Source organism: Callorhinus ursinus, unplaced genomic scaffold, assembly GCF_003265705.2.
Source record: "Callorhinus ursinus isolate GAN/ISIS: 27379988/994484 unplaced genomic scaffold, GSC_fseal_2.0 scaffold15, whole genome shotgun sequence".
In the NCBI taxonomy this organism is placed as follows: domain Eukaryota; kingdom Metazoa; phylum Chordata; class Mammalia; order Carnivora; family Otariidae; genus Callorhinus; species Callorhinus ursinus.
In genome coordinates, this window is record NW_027397077.1 from 10,932,041 (window position 1) to 10,948,408 (window position 16,368).

The following is a 16,368-nucleotide window of genomic DNA, read 5'->3' on the forward strand; positions in this document are numbered from 1 at the left end:
GGTGCCTGGTTCAATGCTGGGACACGGTAAGCACTCAATAATTGTTGTCTTTTCTATATTCTGAAGTCTCTTGATTAATAATCCCCTGTTGTATGTCAGAAACAATGCTCTGGGGAAGGCAGAGGGAGGGAAGGAACAGGGCCCTCTAGTTTATGAGGGCTTCCTTCCTTTCATGCTACGCATGACCAAGAAGGCAAAGCATAGGCGGCAAATAGGTGGTAGAGTCCAGACTACTGGAGTCTTAACCCAGACTCCTTGAGTTCAAATCCAGCCTCCACCATCCAGCACCCGTGTGCAAGTTACTAAACCTTTCTGGGTCTGAATTGTGTCACATACAGAACAGGGGTAGTGATGACACCTGCCCCACCTGTTGTAAGCCGGAAATGAGGCTGTGCAGGTTAACTGGTAGCGCAGTGCCTGCCACATAAGTGCCCCATTATTTCCTGGTGCCATTTTGATCTGTAGGCATGTCTTCTTTTCCCTCAGAGGCTACAGGCTCCATGAGAACAGCCTTTAACTCTGATTTCATCATGAGCACTCAGGAAGAGCCCAGCCTCCTGTCTTACTCAGAATGTTTGAAAAATGAGTAAATTGGCTACAAACACTTATAAAGGAAGACCATGTCCTATCGCATGGTAAACTGGTCTTGATGGATTTAGGTGGTCTTTTTTTAATATTGTCTCCTAAGCCATCCTCTTTTATTTTATTTTATTTTTTTATAAAAGACTTTATTTATTTGACAGAGAGAGACACAGCGAGAGAGGGAACACAAGCAGGGGGAGTGGGAGAGGGAGAAGCAGGCTTCCCGCTGAGCAGGGAGCCCGACACGGGACTTGATCCTAGGTCCCTCGGATCACGACCTGAGCTGAAGGCAGCCGACATGGGACTCGATCCCACTACTCTGGGATCATGACCTGAGCCGAAGGCAGCTGCTTAACCAACTGAGCCACTCAGGCGCCCTAGATTTTGTTTATTTATTTGACAGAGAGAGAGACACAGTGAGGGAGGGAATACAAGCAGGGGGAGTGGGAGAGGGAGAGGGAGAAGCAGGCTTCCCGCTGAGCAGGGAGCCTGATGTGGGGCTCGATCCCAGGACTCTGGGATCATGACCTGAGCCGAAGGCAGATGCTTAACGACTGAGCCACCCAGGCGCCCCAAGCCATCCTTTATTTTAAAAAGTTCCAGCATTTCTGCCTCAGTGGAGGAAAGAGGATTCTGTGAAGAGTTTGCACATCCCAGCTCTTAAGAAAAAGTTATTTTAGTTGCAAGCAAGCAAAGTTGCTATCTGAAATTAAAAAGAGGAGTGTTTTGGAGAGGAAAAGGGTGATTCAGAGCCCGGAGTGGGAAGGGGAACTCATGTCTCATGAGGAACCCAGGAGCTGAGTTTTAGTTCTTTTCCTCCTTGGTTTTTTCCTACACTCGTTGGCATTCTTCCTCTCTGTAGACAGACCCCCCCCCCCTGCAGTGGTGTAATCTAGAAATGACCACCCAGGCCATGCATACTCATCTGTCCACACACACACTGTGGGAAGACATGATATTAGAAAGAAGACTTTATGTCTTCTCCACTTGAGACTGATCAGTACTTTAAATTCGATTTCAAGTCCTTTCCTTCCCCCAGAAAAGATTATGACCCCCCAGCTTGGGCTACGACTCCCTGCTGCTGAATTGGGCATGGGTAGAGAGGTAAACCCATGGAGAAAAACAGATGCATTCTGGTGGGGTCTCAGCACTGTGGTTGGGTGGGCGTGGCGAGTGAGTAGTGAAAAGTTACGCGGCCAAGCAAATGAACATCGCTCACCCTTCCCTTTGCTTGACATTGTCTTGAATTATCTGCTTCTACTTGGAACCATCTTTTAAGCTAACGTCAATTCCCTCATCTAAAAAGTAGAGAACTGCATGGGAGTTTTTAACATTTCCTTGAAGGGCTAACATAACACATTTTACAATTATTTTAGTTTATTGGCTGGCTTGCCTCACTAAAAGGTATCAGCAATTTGGATTGTCTCAGAATAATGCATCTCAGAATAATGCATTGTCTCAGAATAACGCTTCAGGGTGAAGTACAGGGGAAACATAGACATAAACATATGGGGGCTGTGTGGATCCCAGATTTCCTCTGAGTGAAGAGGCCATTGTTGAAATAAGTTTTGGAACTTTGTTGACATTTTAAAACCTTGAGCGAGCTGCACTTTTCCCCCATTTTTTCCTTTACTTTGTGGTCTTGAAAAGAAAGAATTCCTTTCCATTTTCAAATTTTTAAAAATGTTGCTGTTGTTCCTGCCACATCAGATTGCAATCCTTCCCATCAGCTAGTACGCCTTTAGTCATGGGTTCTTGTTTTTACCACTGTCTGTGTCCAACTGATGAAAATTACTCAAATTGAAGTCTTGTCTTAATCAACTAATATTACACCATAATTTAGTTTTAGTCATTGTTTATAAGAATCTTTGAAGCATCCTTTTGAAGACAATTTAGTCAACTCCAAGTATTCCAGGGCCTGGCTATAGAATGTAGCCCTTTAGATTTAGAAGATCTGAGTATAGCAACAAGGAGGTAATAGTAGCTGCTTAGCTGGCCAGGCCATTGGATTCCACAGTGATCCTCCTTCTCTCCCTGTACAAATCCGGTCATTGCCTTCCCTGCCAAAGCAAGTCTCTCTCAAGAGGTCTGCCTTCCTTACTCTGCTTCTTTTCTGAAGGCCCTTGGGAATAAAATGTCATTGTTTGCCACTCTTCAAAGTAACAGTTGCCATCCAAATGTTAGGTTCCAGTCATCTGTGCCCGAATAAACATTGGCTTCACGTTGCGTCAGTTATGGGGTTTTAGGCCACGTAACATCGGTGAGCAAGTATTCTTCTATGGTCATTAATTAAATCATTGTTTATAGTCTCAGATTGTTATAGTATGGAGGCAGCATAACATTTTTCATCTCAAGTGACATGAGGTCCAGAGGGGGCCCCCCCTTACATATTTTCTCCCTGAGTCAGCCAAGTTCTTCAGTGAAATGAAGCATTAGCATTTGGGGACCAAAACAGACCCAGGGAGAGCCCAGGGAGCCCAAGGAGAAGCCTGCTGGCTGGCTGGCCAGAGTGACTCAGGAGTCGTAGGGCCAGCACCAACCTTTCCCCCGGGTCGGTGGCTGAGGACCCACTATCGGTGCTGATCTTCTTGCTAGGAAGTCTGGTAGCCATGGAGACAGTTCTCAGCCAGTGCACCTCAGACACTGTCCCCTAGAAATGGATTCCGGGGGACTTTCATACCCCTGGCAGGAGTTCTCTGCCTTGTCCAATCTCCTAGCAAAAACCAGAGAGGCCTGGAGCTCATTGGTTTGCTTCATTTTATGCATAACTAGGTCCTATCTTGAGGGAGCCAGCCCTAATGAGGCAAAGCAGCAAACCATTTTAAATACATTAAAACAATCATTGCCACTGTAGAACGGCTTGTGGAATTTAAAGCTCTGCTTTCATACTATTGGATAAGCAAGTGAACTGGGGAAGCAGAAAAGAGGGGCTGACTAGCCCAGATATTCCATAAAGCCATGATGACCTTCTCTAATGTTCAGTGTGCCAAGATTTTAAATAAGCACTGCCTGATTCTCCTTCAAAAATCACGGTGAAGGGAGTGTTTTCCAGCTGTGCAAATAAAGAAGGGCCTCTGTGTTTGGGTTCTCAACCAATCCGTCATCGTTAGGTCGAATGGAAACGCCACACGAGCCTCTCTTGGTTGTCTGCTCAGCTTGTCCCTTCTTGATGGGTTAATGATCATTTTCTCCGCATTTGAAAGAGATCTGGTGGCCTGAGCCCTCCTCAGAAGTTCAGACCCACAGTCTTTTTCCATCAAAAAATTCTTAGCTTCGCTCTACGTTTCCAAGTGTCTTGTTCCCTAACTAAATTTATGAGGCCAGAATGGTTGTAGGTGGGGTTGAGGGAAAAGTGGAAATTAAAGCTTTTTGCCATTTTGGAACAGGTGGGAGAAGGCAAAAATGTCATTCAGATACATTTGTGTAATTCTTTTTAAAAAATTTGTTCCTTTTTGACCAATATCTCCCTAATTCCCTCACACCCACCCTACCCCCCAACCCCTGGTAACCACCATTCTACTCTCTGGTTCTACACCACATTTGGCTTTTTTAGAGTCCATATAGATTTCACATATAAGTGGTATTACATATAGCATTAGTCTTTCTTTGTCTGACTTACCTCATTTAGCATGGTAACCTCAATGTCTATCCATGTTGTCCCTATGGCAGGATTTCCTTCTTTCTCGTGGCTCCATAATATTTCAGGGTGTACATTCTATAGAACATGAGGATTAGAGTGGAGAAGATAATGGTGATGAAGCTGAAGACAGGGCTATGTTGTTAATCACAGGTAAGCGTGCTCAGTGACACGTAGAGTGCCAAGTACGTCTGTGTATTATCTCTTTTGACCTCTTAAAGCTTTAGGAGGTGTGTGAGCAGGAAACAAACCCAGAGCGATTGGCATCTTGCCCCAGGTTAGCAGCCCTTGGGTGGCAGAGCCAAGATTCAGGCCCAGCAGATCTGAAGCCCAAGCTTAACTCTTCACCAGGCTGTGAGGTCTCTGTGTCGCCTCTCTCTGGGGGGAAGAAAGATCGGTTTCATGGAAGACTCTTGCATGCTTCCCATAATATGAGAGAATCTAGAAAATGGAATTTAGAGATTGAGGCGGGATTTTAATATGCCATAGCTAATAAAGGCTGGGTAAGGATTTATACCCAGCCTGTGTGTCCCAGAAGTGGTCCTGCCCCCGCCTGTGTAGGCGTATGGTCCAGTTCCCGACATTTTACAAATGGGGACATTCAGGCTCTGAGAGATGAGGTAGGGGGAGTTGGCTCCGTGATAGAGCTGCAGACAAGCCAGCATTCCTAGCTCTACCGCGTGATCCTTCAAATTATTTTTTCTAACATGCAATTTGAAATTAAAAGTGTCATCTTATTCACAAAGGAAAAGGATTGCTCCTAAATGTGAGGTATGGAGCTGATTCTGACAGCTTCACGCCTGGGAGCGATGCCTGCAGAGGCAGCTGGGCACCTGGTCCTTGGGGGGCATCCCCACCCCTCAGCTCTCAGGGCTATCAGACCTCTTCCTTGGTCTCTGTGAAAGGACCAGGAACTGTGGAGACAGAAAGCTGTTTGTAAGTTGTACGTTTTTCTACAGAAATGAGTGCTTTTTTAGTAGCGTGTGCCGTTGACAGGGAGGAGGAAGAGGGGTACCGTGAGGGTCTTCCAAGAACACTGTGGTTCCCTTAGCAAAGGCAAATCCACCTCACTGCCCACCCCATCACCCTGGCAAGACTGTAGTCTGAGTATGGGCTTGCTTGTTCTCAGCTTGTCTTCTTTAAGAGGGCAAAAGCCTTTGAAAAGACTCAACAGGACTTCCTTCTCCATCACACCAAAGGTGGAAAGAGGACCCTGGTGTGTGAGTTGCCCAGCCAGAGACTCCCACGGAGGAATGGCCTCGCGAGGCCCTCAGCTCTGGCACCACTGCCCAGCTGAGTATCGAATGATATGCTGAGGGGGCATCTCCTGCAGAGGCATCTTTTAGACAAGGGCCCTTAAGAAATCTCGAAGTGAGGGTGGTAAAATCTCAGAAACACAAAGCACCAGGCTGCATGTGGTTGATCGCACTGAAGAGTGGTAACCCAGAGTTCACGGAAGGCCCTGCAAGGGAATAAGGTAAATAAATTGATGTTAGGTAGAAAAATGAGCAGACCACTTGTAATAGATGGCTAATTTCAGCATTAATTAGTCCTTGGTAATTACCAAGTGATTGCTGATTCTGTTTTCTTACATGATATATGAAGTCCAAAAAGGCACATTAAAGAAGAGAATAAACATTCGAGGGCTAGAATTTAAAAGAAATAAAAGTGAGGGGAGGGAGGAGGGAAGGTGGCCAATCCAGAGAATACAGAGAGAAACAAGGGAAGCACCTATAATTACAGCCAGAGCGTCCAGCCTTCAGGGACTTCCTGTTATCCATCAAAAGGTACATTTGTTAACTAAAACTTATATGAAAACATTGAAAAACAAAAAAGAGCCTTTCAGAAAGGTTTTAGTTTTAATGGATTGGGGCTACATGATAAATTTGCATTAAGCTTTGCAGTGTACAGTATTCTTACCTTTTATACATCTGCATCCCTGGTCTATGTATTGAGATATAAGTCAGAACTGTGACCTGGGCTTTCAATAGATCTTTGGCGCTAATTTTTGAGCATTTCCCAGGAATCTCAGAGAACCACACATTTCCCAACCCCATCCTCAACCTTCTCAGTCACCCAGATACGAACAGCCCATGAGGAGCAACCCTCCTGGGACAGGACCTGTGAGCAGCCATGCCTGACCCTTCCCAATACAGGAAGAGGCAGTGTCCTCAGTGGTTAAGAGCAAAGGCTTTGGAATCTGATGAACCTAGATTTGAACTGATCCAGGACAAATTACTGAGCTCTGTTTCCTCACACAAGTTGGGCTCTTGAGTGGCCCAGGTGCAGAGAGGCAAGGTCACAGTCAGACCTCATGAATGTCCCTGCATTACTATTGGCTCCCCCAGACCCCTGGGCCTGGTTCTGGGAATGACACTCTGGACAAGACGGGCACAAGCTTTTTGTAACATGTCATGGAGCTAAGACTCCAATGACAGAGAGCAGAGTAGACAAGGAAAGTGAAGGTGGGGTGCAGTGAGAAGAATGAGTTCTGACAGCTAATCCTTGAATGATAGCAGAAGCCAGCCGTGGCAAAACTGGATAGAAGGTGTGCCGGGCAGAGGGTGCAGCAAGTGCAAAGGCCTGGGGGTGGGGATGGCGGGGATGAGCATGGCCTGTGAGAGGAAGCAAAAGGCCAGTGAGCTGAAACAGTGAGCAAGCATGGGAGTGCAGAAGGGGATTCCGTCACCCAGTTGGGGAGGGGCTGGCTGAGGGAGAGTCTTGGCGGTCAGGCTTAGAAATTTGGATTTTATTCTAACTCTGAACAGAAGATGTTTTAAGGTTTTAAGCAGAGAGATGGTGATCTGCTTTATACTTTCAGATGATCCCTCTGACTGCCGGGAGGAGCCTAGATAACGAGGAGGGAGAGGTGCATGGAGGCTCTGGGGAAAAGACAGTGGAGTCTTGGGGTCAGCTGGGAGCAATGGAGATGGGAAAGAGGATTTTCAATATATTTTAGAGGTAGGGCCAGAGGAACATGCCATTGGATTAGCTATGGGGTGAGGTGAGGAAATGACTATCAAAGATGATTCTTACGTTTTTGGCCTAATTGGGCAATGGCGCCATTTGCTAAGATGAGGAAGGCCCACCAGGGAAGGAATGGGTTTGGACGGGGAAATTGGGAGTTGGCTTTGGACAAGTTGAGTCTGAGAATCCTGTTATTCATTCCCATGGAGGTGTCAGGTGTACAGTTGGCTATGGTTCTGTAGCTCTGGGGAGAAGCCAGCTTTTCAGAACTCTGAGTATGATAAGCAAGGCCAAGTGAGGATGGTGTCCCAGTTCAATCCCCTTCCAAATGTGTGATTGTGTTTCCTTCCTGCTCCCCCCCATGTAATGATCTGTCTCTCCCATCCTGCTCCTTACATTCATTCCCTTTCTTCTCTTGGCCCGATTTTGGAAAACCCAAATCAGGGATTTTTACTGTTGGCTTCGAGCATGAGAATGAAAATGCAGACCACCAAGAAAAATCCCTCCTAAGAGATGCTGTCTTCAGTGCACATTTGGTACAGGATTCCCAATTGGAATTGCTCTGCACTGTGAATGGTTCACCCACGTACCCTGATGGTCCAGAACTTTCAGCTCTCTCCTTTTCCTCTCAACATGGCGACACCTATCTTGGTTTGTCTTCTATGCCTTGTCTGTGGCTCCAAGACCTTTCCTTCAGAGCCTGAGATTTGCCTACTAGAGAAGTGATGAAATGTTTTCTTGCTGATTTCCACACTGATTGCAGCTGCCGTGCAGGAAGGATGATAACTGTGAATGCTCCCCTCACCCAGCCATGCTCTTGCAACTTGCCCTTCCCACCTCGCCTCCCAGAAGGGGCCTCCTGGAAGACTTGGGAGAACCCTGTCCCAGATGGGTGTCCCTAACTGTAGTGCCTGGCCTCAGAGGGAGTACCAAGGTGCACATGGGCCCCCTCCCAGGCGACAAGCTAGAACAGGCACTCACAGCCAGCTCCTTTGGGGCCCTGTTTCCCCTGGGATGGGCGAGGCCCTGGCCCTGGACATGAGTGACAATGCATGTTAATTATCACTGTGCAGAGCTGTCATCAGGAAGCCAGAAGCCACATGGTCCCAACCTGGTTTGGGGTTGGCACAGCAAATTCAAACCAGCTGGCCTTTGTTTGGAAATGCCCTGGGAGGGTCCTGCCCCTTTTCTGGACAACAGAAGGGCTGGCGTTTCCTTACCCAGAGCACTCTTTAGACAAGAGGTTCCATAAACACTGTAGCAAGTGCTGTGTCAGATCTGGCTTCAGGGGCACACATACCCTTCTCTGGTTTGTTGGCAAGTGGGACATGCCATGAGCTTAGTTGTAAGGGTCCTTATTTAAAGGCATGGGGAGGAAACCTAAATTTTGTCCATGCAGTGTCCCCCTTATTAAAATCCTCCCGTGACTCCCTGCTTGGGGGGATAACGTCTAAACTCCTTCCCAAGGTCCTATGTGACAGTTGTCCTGCTCATCTCTGATTTATAGTATCTGACTTCCAGCCCCTCTCCCCCAGCTCCTTCCTCCAGCCATTCTGAGCTATTCTCAGCTTCTAGAAGAAGGCTGACTCTCACCATGGGCCTTTAATCACACTTTACTCACACTTTGCTGGATATACTGTTCCTTTAGTTAACTGGCCCTCATCCTTCAGGAGCCAACTGCACTGACCCTTCCTCAGGGTAGCTGGGTTTGATAGGCTGTCCCTGCTGTGTTTTCAGCATAATATTCATTGTCCTATTTGACAGTTGTCTCTTTACTCAGACCTGCCAGGCCCCAGGAGGCAGAGGTCTTGCTCATCTTGTTAATCCCTGCTTCTCCAGTGCTAGGCACCAAGAAAGACTTCCATATATGAATGAAAGCCCCCCTTCCCGATCAGGGATCCAGACCTTGCTCAGTTCATGCCTTTTCTTCTCACATCTCCTAACCCATGGTGAAGCCAACGGGACCCCACACTAAAGAGGAACTCAAGACCAAAACGGTATTCCTATCCACAAGATGATAGCTCGTTTAGGACTTCTTCTGTTATTGAGAAACCATGTCAACCCAGCATATTCAAAAGGCAGGTCTGGTAACCACATGAGGGGTGTGAGCTGGAGTTTCCGCCTCAAACACACAAAGGGCAAAAAATTCTGTAGAAGCAAAAGGCGCAGATGAAGAGATGCCTAAGCATGGGTGCACCTTCGGTATTTGCTGCCTGATACCTGTAAGAACACAGGTGAAACACATCCCTTCCATCCGCCTCAGGTATCTTACCTTTAAAGTGGGCACAGTTGTGTCTGCTTCATCATGTTCTCAAGAACAAATGTGACAAAGCTTATCAAATGCTCAGTAGATTTTATGCGCCTTCAAATTAATCATAGCTATTGTTACAGTTATTTAAAAAAAAAAGATATGGCCTTTCCTTTTTGTGGTTCATAGTTTTCCTATTGGAAATAAGTGCACTAAAGTAAAAAAAAAAAAAAAAGTCCAGAATGACATGTAAAGCGGACCCCCCTTTCTGCCAGAGAAGGTGTAGATGTATGTGTAAGTGTATGTGTCGATGTGTATGTATTGAAAAAATTCTGGGAGGACATTCTCTAAAGGGTTAGCAGGGGCCTCCTCTGAGAGGTGGCTTTATGGTTGAACTTACTGTGATTTCTTTTGCTTGATTATATTTTCAAGATCACATGAACACATTACTCATGAAGTTGGTGATGGTAGAGAGAAGATACAGTGTTTACAAAGGATAGGGAAAGAAACAAAAGAAGTGAAGCAGAGGCCAAGAAGGCATGGCATATGTACTCTGCGGTTGCCCTTCTTCCTGTTACTAAGCTTGGTTCTCTCTTGGCAGGATTTTTCACCCAGATCTCCACCTTGGCTGATGTGCAGGAAAATGTCATGGAGTACCTGCATGTCCTCAGCCGGCCCAAAGTCATTGATCAGGAGCACGACGTGGTATGGACTGAAGCTTACATCGACAGCACTGTGAGTCCCAGGGGGGCCCCTGGGGGTGGCCTGAGGGTTTTCCTCTGTTAATTCCAGAAGACTGTGTTAACCTTAAAAATAAAACTGTCAGTTATTTTTCTAGCAAAAAATGGGTTTATTCAGGAATAGCAGAGAATTGCAATCCAGGGCAAGCAAGCTATAGCAAAACCATAGGCAAGTCCAATAAACAAAAGAGAGGAATGTTATTTTATGGAGAAGGAGGAAGTTGGAAGGGGTTGTTTTGAACAAAAATCCGCTGGAGTTCAAGAGTTCAAGACAATGATGGTTTCCCGTGAGCTGAGTTGCAAAGGTGTTTGATTTTTTGTAGAAGATGCAGTGTACATCTTTTCCTGTTGGGGCCTGTAACTGAAGCTTCTTTCCTGTTGAGGATTCTTTTGTTGGGTCTGTACTTGACAGTACTTCCCACCTGACTCCCTTCTAGCATTCCTAGCACCCACTTTAGTGAGATTTTCCTCTACTGATTTTTACAACTGCAGTTCTGTCACTCTTCCTCCGTGAAGGGGCTCGATGACGTTTTCCTTTGTTGTGCAATTTGTGTTGGTCCTCGACAAGCAAAGTTGGTGAAAAATCATAACATCAGAATGTAGCCGGCACTTTTGGAAGGAGTCCGGTCGGCACAGAAAAGTCCCTTTTTGCTGTGTCTTTTCTAGTTACTTTGTTTTCCTTCTATGTGTACAAATTCTGTCGGTAGCCATGATCATGGTCATGTTAGATTCCATCCTCGCCATCTGAGAGGCCCGGTCGTGCTGATGAATCTTGGGGGCTCAGCTTCGGAGGGTGACCAAAGTTCAGCTCCAACAGTGAGTGGGAGCCACGGTAGAGGCCACGGCTGCATTTTCTTCCCATAGACAAGTGAGAATATGCTTCTGTGGTAGTTATATCAGCCCTGGATTGCTGTTGGAACTCTGGCCACGGGCTCATTCTAAAGCCGAATTCCAAGCAAAAGAATCTGATGCTGAATTAGCGTAAAAGGAGGAGCTTTGCCAATCATCATGCACTGGCTCCATGGCCGGGTTTCTTGTGTAATTTCAGGGTGATTTTTCATAGTGATAATGAGTCTGATGGGAGTGGTGTTTTTCATTTATTGATTGTAAATGTTCTCATGGGGCCTCTCTCCCATCATTTGTGTTGGGATTAACATCACATTAATCACTGTAACCCAGACACAGCTGTCCTCGGGAGTGATCTCAATGGCTGCGGTGGGCCGGCTTTTCTCTCCATGCTCTCTCTCACTCTGGCTGCGTTTCTGGCAGCTGCAGGGAAAGGCAGGGCAGGAACGGCATATGGGAACCCATCTTGGGGGCCACCGCGGCAGCCTGCCCCACCTCGGCCTAAATAAAGGACACGGTGGGACCACGGAAATATGAAGTGGTCAGTCGCCCTGCATAGAGTTGGATGTTAAGCTGAAAAAGCCTCTCTGGTTGCCAGGGAGACCTGGGGCTCTCATCATTTCCACAGTCTGACCCCAGGTTTGTTTAGAAGCACAGCAACGAAATAACTAAGCTGCCCCATTTATGTGGGCACTGTGCTAACAGTCATTGCCATGGCACCAGCATGGATGTGTTCACCTCTTCATAGGCATGGCTGAGTAAGGCAGGAATAACAGGTGTGAAGAGCAGCAGTGCGAATAGCCAAGAATGAAGTGAGCCCGTCATCAGTGGTTTTGTGTACAAACCCTGAACGGCCATTGGATCAAGCATTTTACTTGTTTCATCAATTTGCAACCTATAAAACAGAGCCTCTATGATTAAAACACACCTGGAGAGACAGGTCAGTAGAATAGGTTGTCCAAGAAAAGGGATCCAACTGCATATAGAAATTCAGTAGAGATAAAGGTGGCATCTCAGGTCAGAAGGGTTAGCATGGTCTTCATAAAAGATGCTTTTGAGAAAACTAGATAGCCATTTAAAAAAAGATAAAATAGATAAAATTAGTTATATTCACCAGGCCATAGCCAAGAAAGAAATCCAAGTGGATCAGCAATCAAAACTGTAAAAAATGAAACCATGCAAGCCCTAGAACAAAACCTGGATGAATCCCTCTATGACCTGGATTCAGAGAAAATCTTTCTAACAGTGACTCTAAAATCCAGATGCAATGAAGAGACAAATAAATAAGTTTGACTACCTAAAGACAAAACAAAATGAAAACCAACTTTTTTACGTCAAAAACCACAATAAGCCAAGTCAAAGGCACAGGGTAATGTGGGAGAAAGTACTGGCAATGCAGAGCACACAGAAATCATTAATAATCCTAATATATAAAGAACTTGTCAAAATTGAGGGCAAAACCTTAAAATTCCTGTAGAAAAAAAAAACGAGCAAAATACATGAGCAGACAATTCACAAAAATAAAAATGGCTTTCGACAAATGAAAGATGTATAGCTTCAATCGTAGAAAGAGAAGAAAAATGAAAATTATACCTTCGTGAAATATGATTTCGCACCTATCAGAGTGATAAAAATTAAAAGCTTAACTGTATACTCTGTTGGTAAAGCTGTGGGAAAGGAACACCCATAGACCACGTGTTGGAAGACAGAATGGGGTAATCTCTATGAAGGCGAATTTGCATGTATGCTTTGACCCAGCAATTCCACATCTAGGAATGAACTCTGAAGATGAACCTCCAACAGTAAGAAAATAAAGTTGATAAAACAGGTTTGCTCATTATAGAAATGCATGTCACTTCAAAATAGTGAAAGTTACCTAAATACAAAATGTAACAGATAGATTATGATAAAACTATGGGTATTAAAGAGGGCACGGAGGGCACGTATTGAATGGAGCACTGGGTGTTATGCACAAACAATGACTCATGGAACACTACATCCAAAACTAACGATGTAATGTATGGTGACGAACATAACGTAATAAAATTAAGTTTAAAAACTATGGTACACACATACTGGTACACACATATCATGGATCTTAATGTAAAAGCAAGAATGCGGATGACTTATTTCTATTGGTTGATAGAGAATGATTCCCAGGACATATTGCTAAGTAAGAACAAAATGGAAGAGTGTAAATAGAGTGCCCCCTTTTGTATAAGAAAGAAGAGGAACTAGAAGATATGCATGTACCTGCTTCTTTTTATGAAAAGAAGCACAGCCAGGATAAACTGGAATCCCATAGAACCCGTTACCTATGGGAAGTGGGAGGAAGAACAGAGGAGGAGATAGTGAAGGAAGTGAGATGCCTCTGGGTGCACCTTTTTGCACAGTTTGGACTTTTAAAAGCAGCTTGATGTTCTCTGCATTCAAAAATTAAAATCAAGAACGAGGGTGGGGAACTAACAGTGAATGCAGAAAGACTAAATGAATCCAACGACATTTCAAATGAACTACAAAAATTATCAAGAAAGGGAGAAAAAGGGGCGCCTGGGTGGCTCCGTCGTTAAGCGTCTGCCTTCGGCTCAGGTCATGATCCCAGGGTCCTGGGATCGAGCCCCACATCAGGCTCCCTGCTCCGCGGGAAGCCTGCTCCTCCCTCCCCTACTCCCCCTGCTTGTGTTCCCTCTCTCGCTGTGTCTCTCTCTGTCAAATAAATAAATAAAATCTCTTTTAAAAAAGGGAGAAAAAGCAGTAAACTTTTGAACATAGTAATTATGCACAATGTTAAAGCTTGAACATAGTTCTTTGACTATCCTCAGTCCAGTTTGGAGAGAGAATGGGAAATAAATTTTAAACTCCTTTTGGTGTCATTTGGAGTAATGTGGGTCTAGCAATTCTGAATCTATTTTGTGAGTATGGTAAGATTGAGCAAATGTGTAAATGAGGAAGACAAGGCAGACACCTGTGAGATGAGACTGGATGGGAGGTGTCAGAATGAAACCCCAACTCTGTCCTTTGAAAGGGCCTAGAAACAATGGCACCCCAGTAGCAATGAACACGTCTAAAACCCAGACCCCAGCTTCTAAAAACCATTCCCCACTAACAGAAACCAGCGTTCCTTAGAGAAATTGCTAATTCCAGGACTTGGGCTGGGAAGGTGCCCCCTCTCCCAAAAAAGCCTGGAATATTTAATGCCAGAAACTAAGAAATTCCTAAAAAAAACAAGGAGGTCATATCAGAAGGACACAGGAGTCAGTATGAAGGGGACCTCACTGGTCAATTCTGGGACTGTAATTGATTATAACCTGTGGAATAAAACAGAAATCCACGTGTTTTTACGATAGTGACTAGATCAACAAATCTCAAAGGGATGAACCAAAGAGATAAGGAGATGGGTGAACAGGGATGCAGTGGACAGTGGGCTGCTGACTGGTAAATGTGAAGGGAGTCATGGAGATGGAAAATCTCTGCTTTCTAGACATTTTGGGAAAGACTGGTTAGGGCGAAGGTTATCAATGGGTGCTAAACTAACGGGGAGATTTGGAACGGGGTATTTTCATGGTCTCAAAGGTCTTCCCCAGAGATCTTCAACTAGTTCTGGGGGGAAAAAGTAGTATCTACACAGTGGGAGAATCCAGACAAAATCTAGAGTGGATCATTAAAATTAGTGTCACTGATGAGAAACAAGTGGGCACGGTGTGCTTTTGCAAAAGGATACATCCCACTTACAGAGTATTCTGGCTGTGGATACGGAACCCAAAGGTCATGGGGGAGGAAGGGCATAGAAAAAGATAAAGCTTGGTATTAATATGATGTCTTGCTTTAGATCATGTTAATCACTTGAATCAATTGTTTTAGATTTACTAAATCACACACACACATGCATATATACGTACATATATATGTTTACATATGAAGGGCAGTTAAGAGTTAAGGAGACCCATTGCTACTCCAGCTTTTCCACTGAAGAATTCTCAACAGCAAAGGCAAAGTAAAGGTCTGGGAGCAGCTCTGGACATGCAGTTTTAGAGGAAATGTCTTTGAACAGTCTTGTGCTTTATCTTCAACACTTTATGAAGTTTGCCTTCTGTTCCGTAATCATCCTTACTTACTTTAAAATGAAATAATGCTTTAAGTGGCTCATAGTTGAGTAAAATGGTATGCCAAGATAGCAGAGCTCATTTATACCACCTCTTCCAGAATCCTTTGATATAAATCCTTTGACAGAAAACTAGCCCCCCAGAATATGTCTGTCCTTGAAATGAATGATAGCTCAGCACCTCCTTTTCAGCTTCGGTTGTATCTGTGCAAAGAGCCCTGATAAATAAATCCCCTAGTAGAATGTTCTGAGAGTCCCTTCTCATCTTGATGGTGCTGAGAAACCTGCTGGGTTGGGGCAGACACTGGGGTTTCAATCCTCCTTCTTTCTAGGCCTGTTCAGTGAGGACAGGCAGCTGCTACTCCAACAAATCCTTCTCTGGCCAGGAAGCAACAGGCTTTTCAAAGTCTTTACCTGGGCCTGGTTTCTGCCAGGTCAAGGACAAAAGCCCCCTGTTGTTTGTGTGGGCTCAAAATAGGATTTGTATACTGAACTCATCTGCAGAATCTAAATTCTGAGAGGTGCCCACCAACTTTGGAACCACCCTGCAAGATGAATGGGAGGAGGGATCAGCAATTGTCAAGTTTATGACCATCCCGACACATTCTGGACAGTCCCAAGCCAGCATTGCCCTAATGTGTCCCACCTTGAAATAATGAAAGAGAACAAATTCAGAAGCACTTGACATTGGGACCAGTGAGCTCATTTTCATAATGTCCTGGTTTAGCGATGGCAGCTTTGGATTTTTTTTTTTTATTGAAGCATTTATAATCTACCTTAGTTTATTAACTGATAGCACTGAATTTAGAGTTAGAATAGCCTCAGTTTGAATTCCAGGTCTATTCCATGCTAACTATGTGACCGTAAGCAAGTCATTTAGCTTCTTTGAGTGCTGTTTTCTGCATTTACAACATGGAGATAAGACCTGCCTTCCAGGGTAGACACTAAAGATTAAATGTCTATGCATAGTGAGAGCACAGTAAATAATGCCTGTCATCCTTCCCCAACCTCAGGAAATCAGTTTTCTCCTCGGCTGTGGGAAGTTTTGGAAATCATCTCCTTTTTTGGGCTGGGTCTCACATAATAACTACAATATGGCTTATACCATTTTGATAATAGAATTTGGCACTTAGGTATAATGAGTACCTTGGAAGCACTATTCATCTAGAGATGCACAGTAATCCTTTGGAATTCATTTTGCTGTAATTACCTGTTGTGGGCGGGGCACTAAAGTCTGGGGTTAGTG

The 16,368-nt window shown here is 44.9% G+C and overlaps 1 protein-coding gene across 1 annotated transcript in view; it reads left to right on the forward strand.

The window, feature by feature from the left end:
• Nucleotides 1-16,368, forward strand: part of CACNA2D3 (calcium voltage-gated channel auxiliary subunit alpha2delta 3) — an 876,446-nt gene that overhangs the window by 564,076 nt on the left and 296,002 nt on the right. The window contains exon 13 of the mRNA XM_025885299.2: nt 10,036-10,169. Coding sequence (XP_025741084.1) covers nt 10,036-10,169 — 134 coding nt within the window. The remainder of the gene's footprint in view (nt 1-10,035; nt 10,170-16,368) is intronic.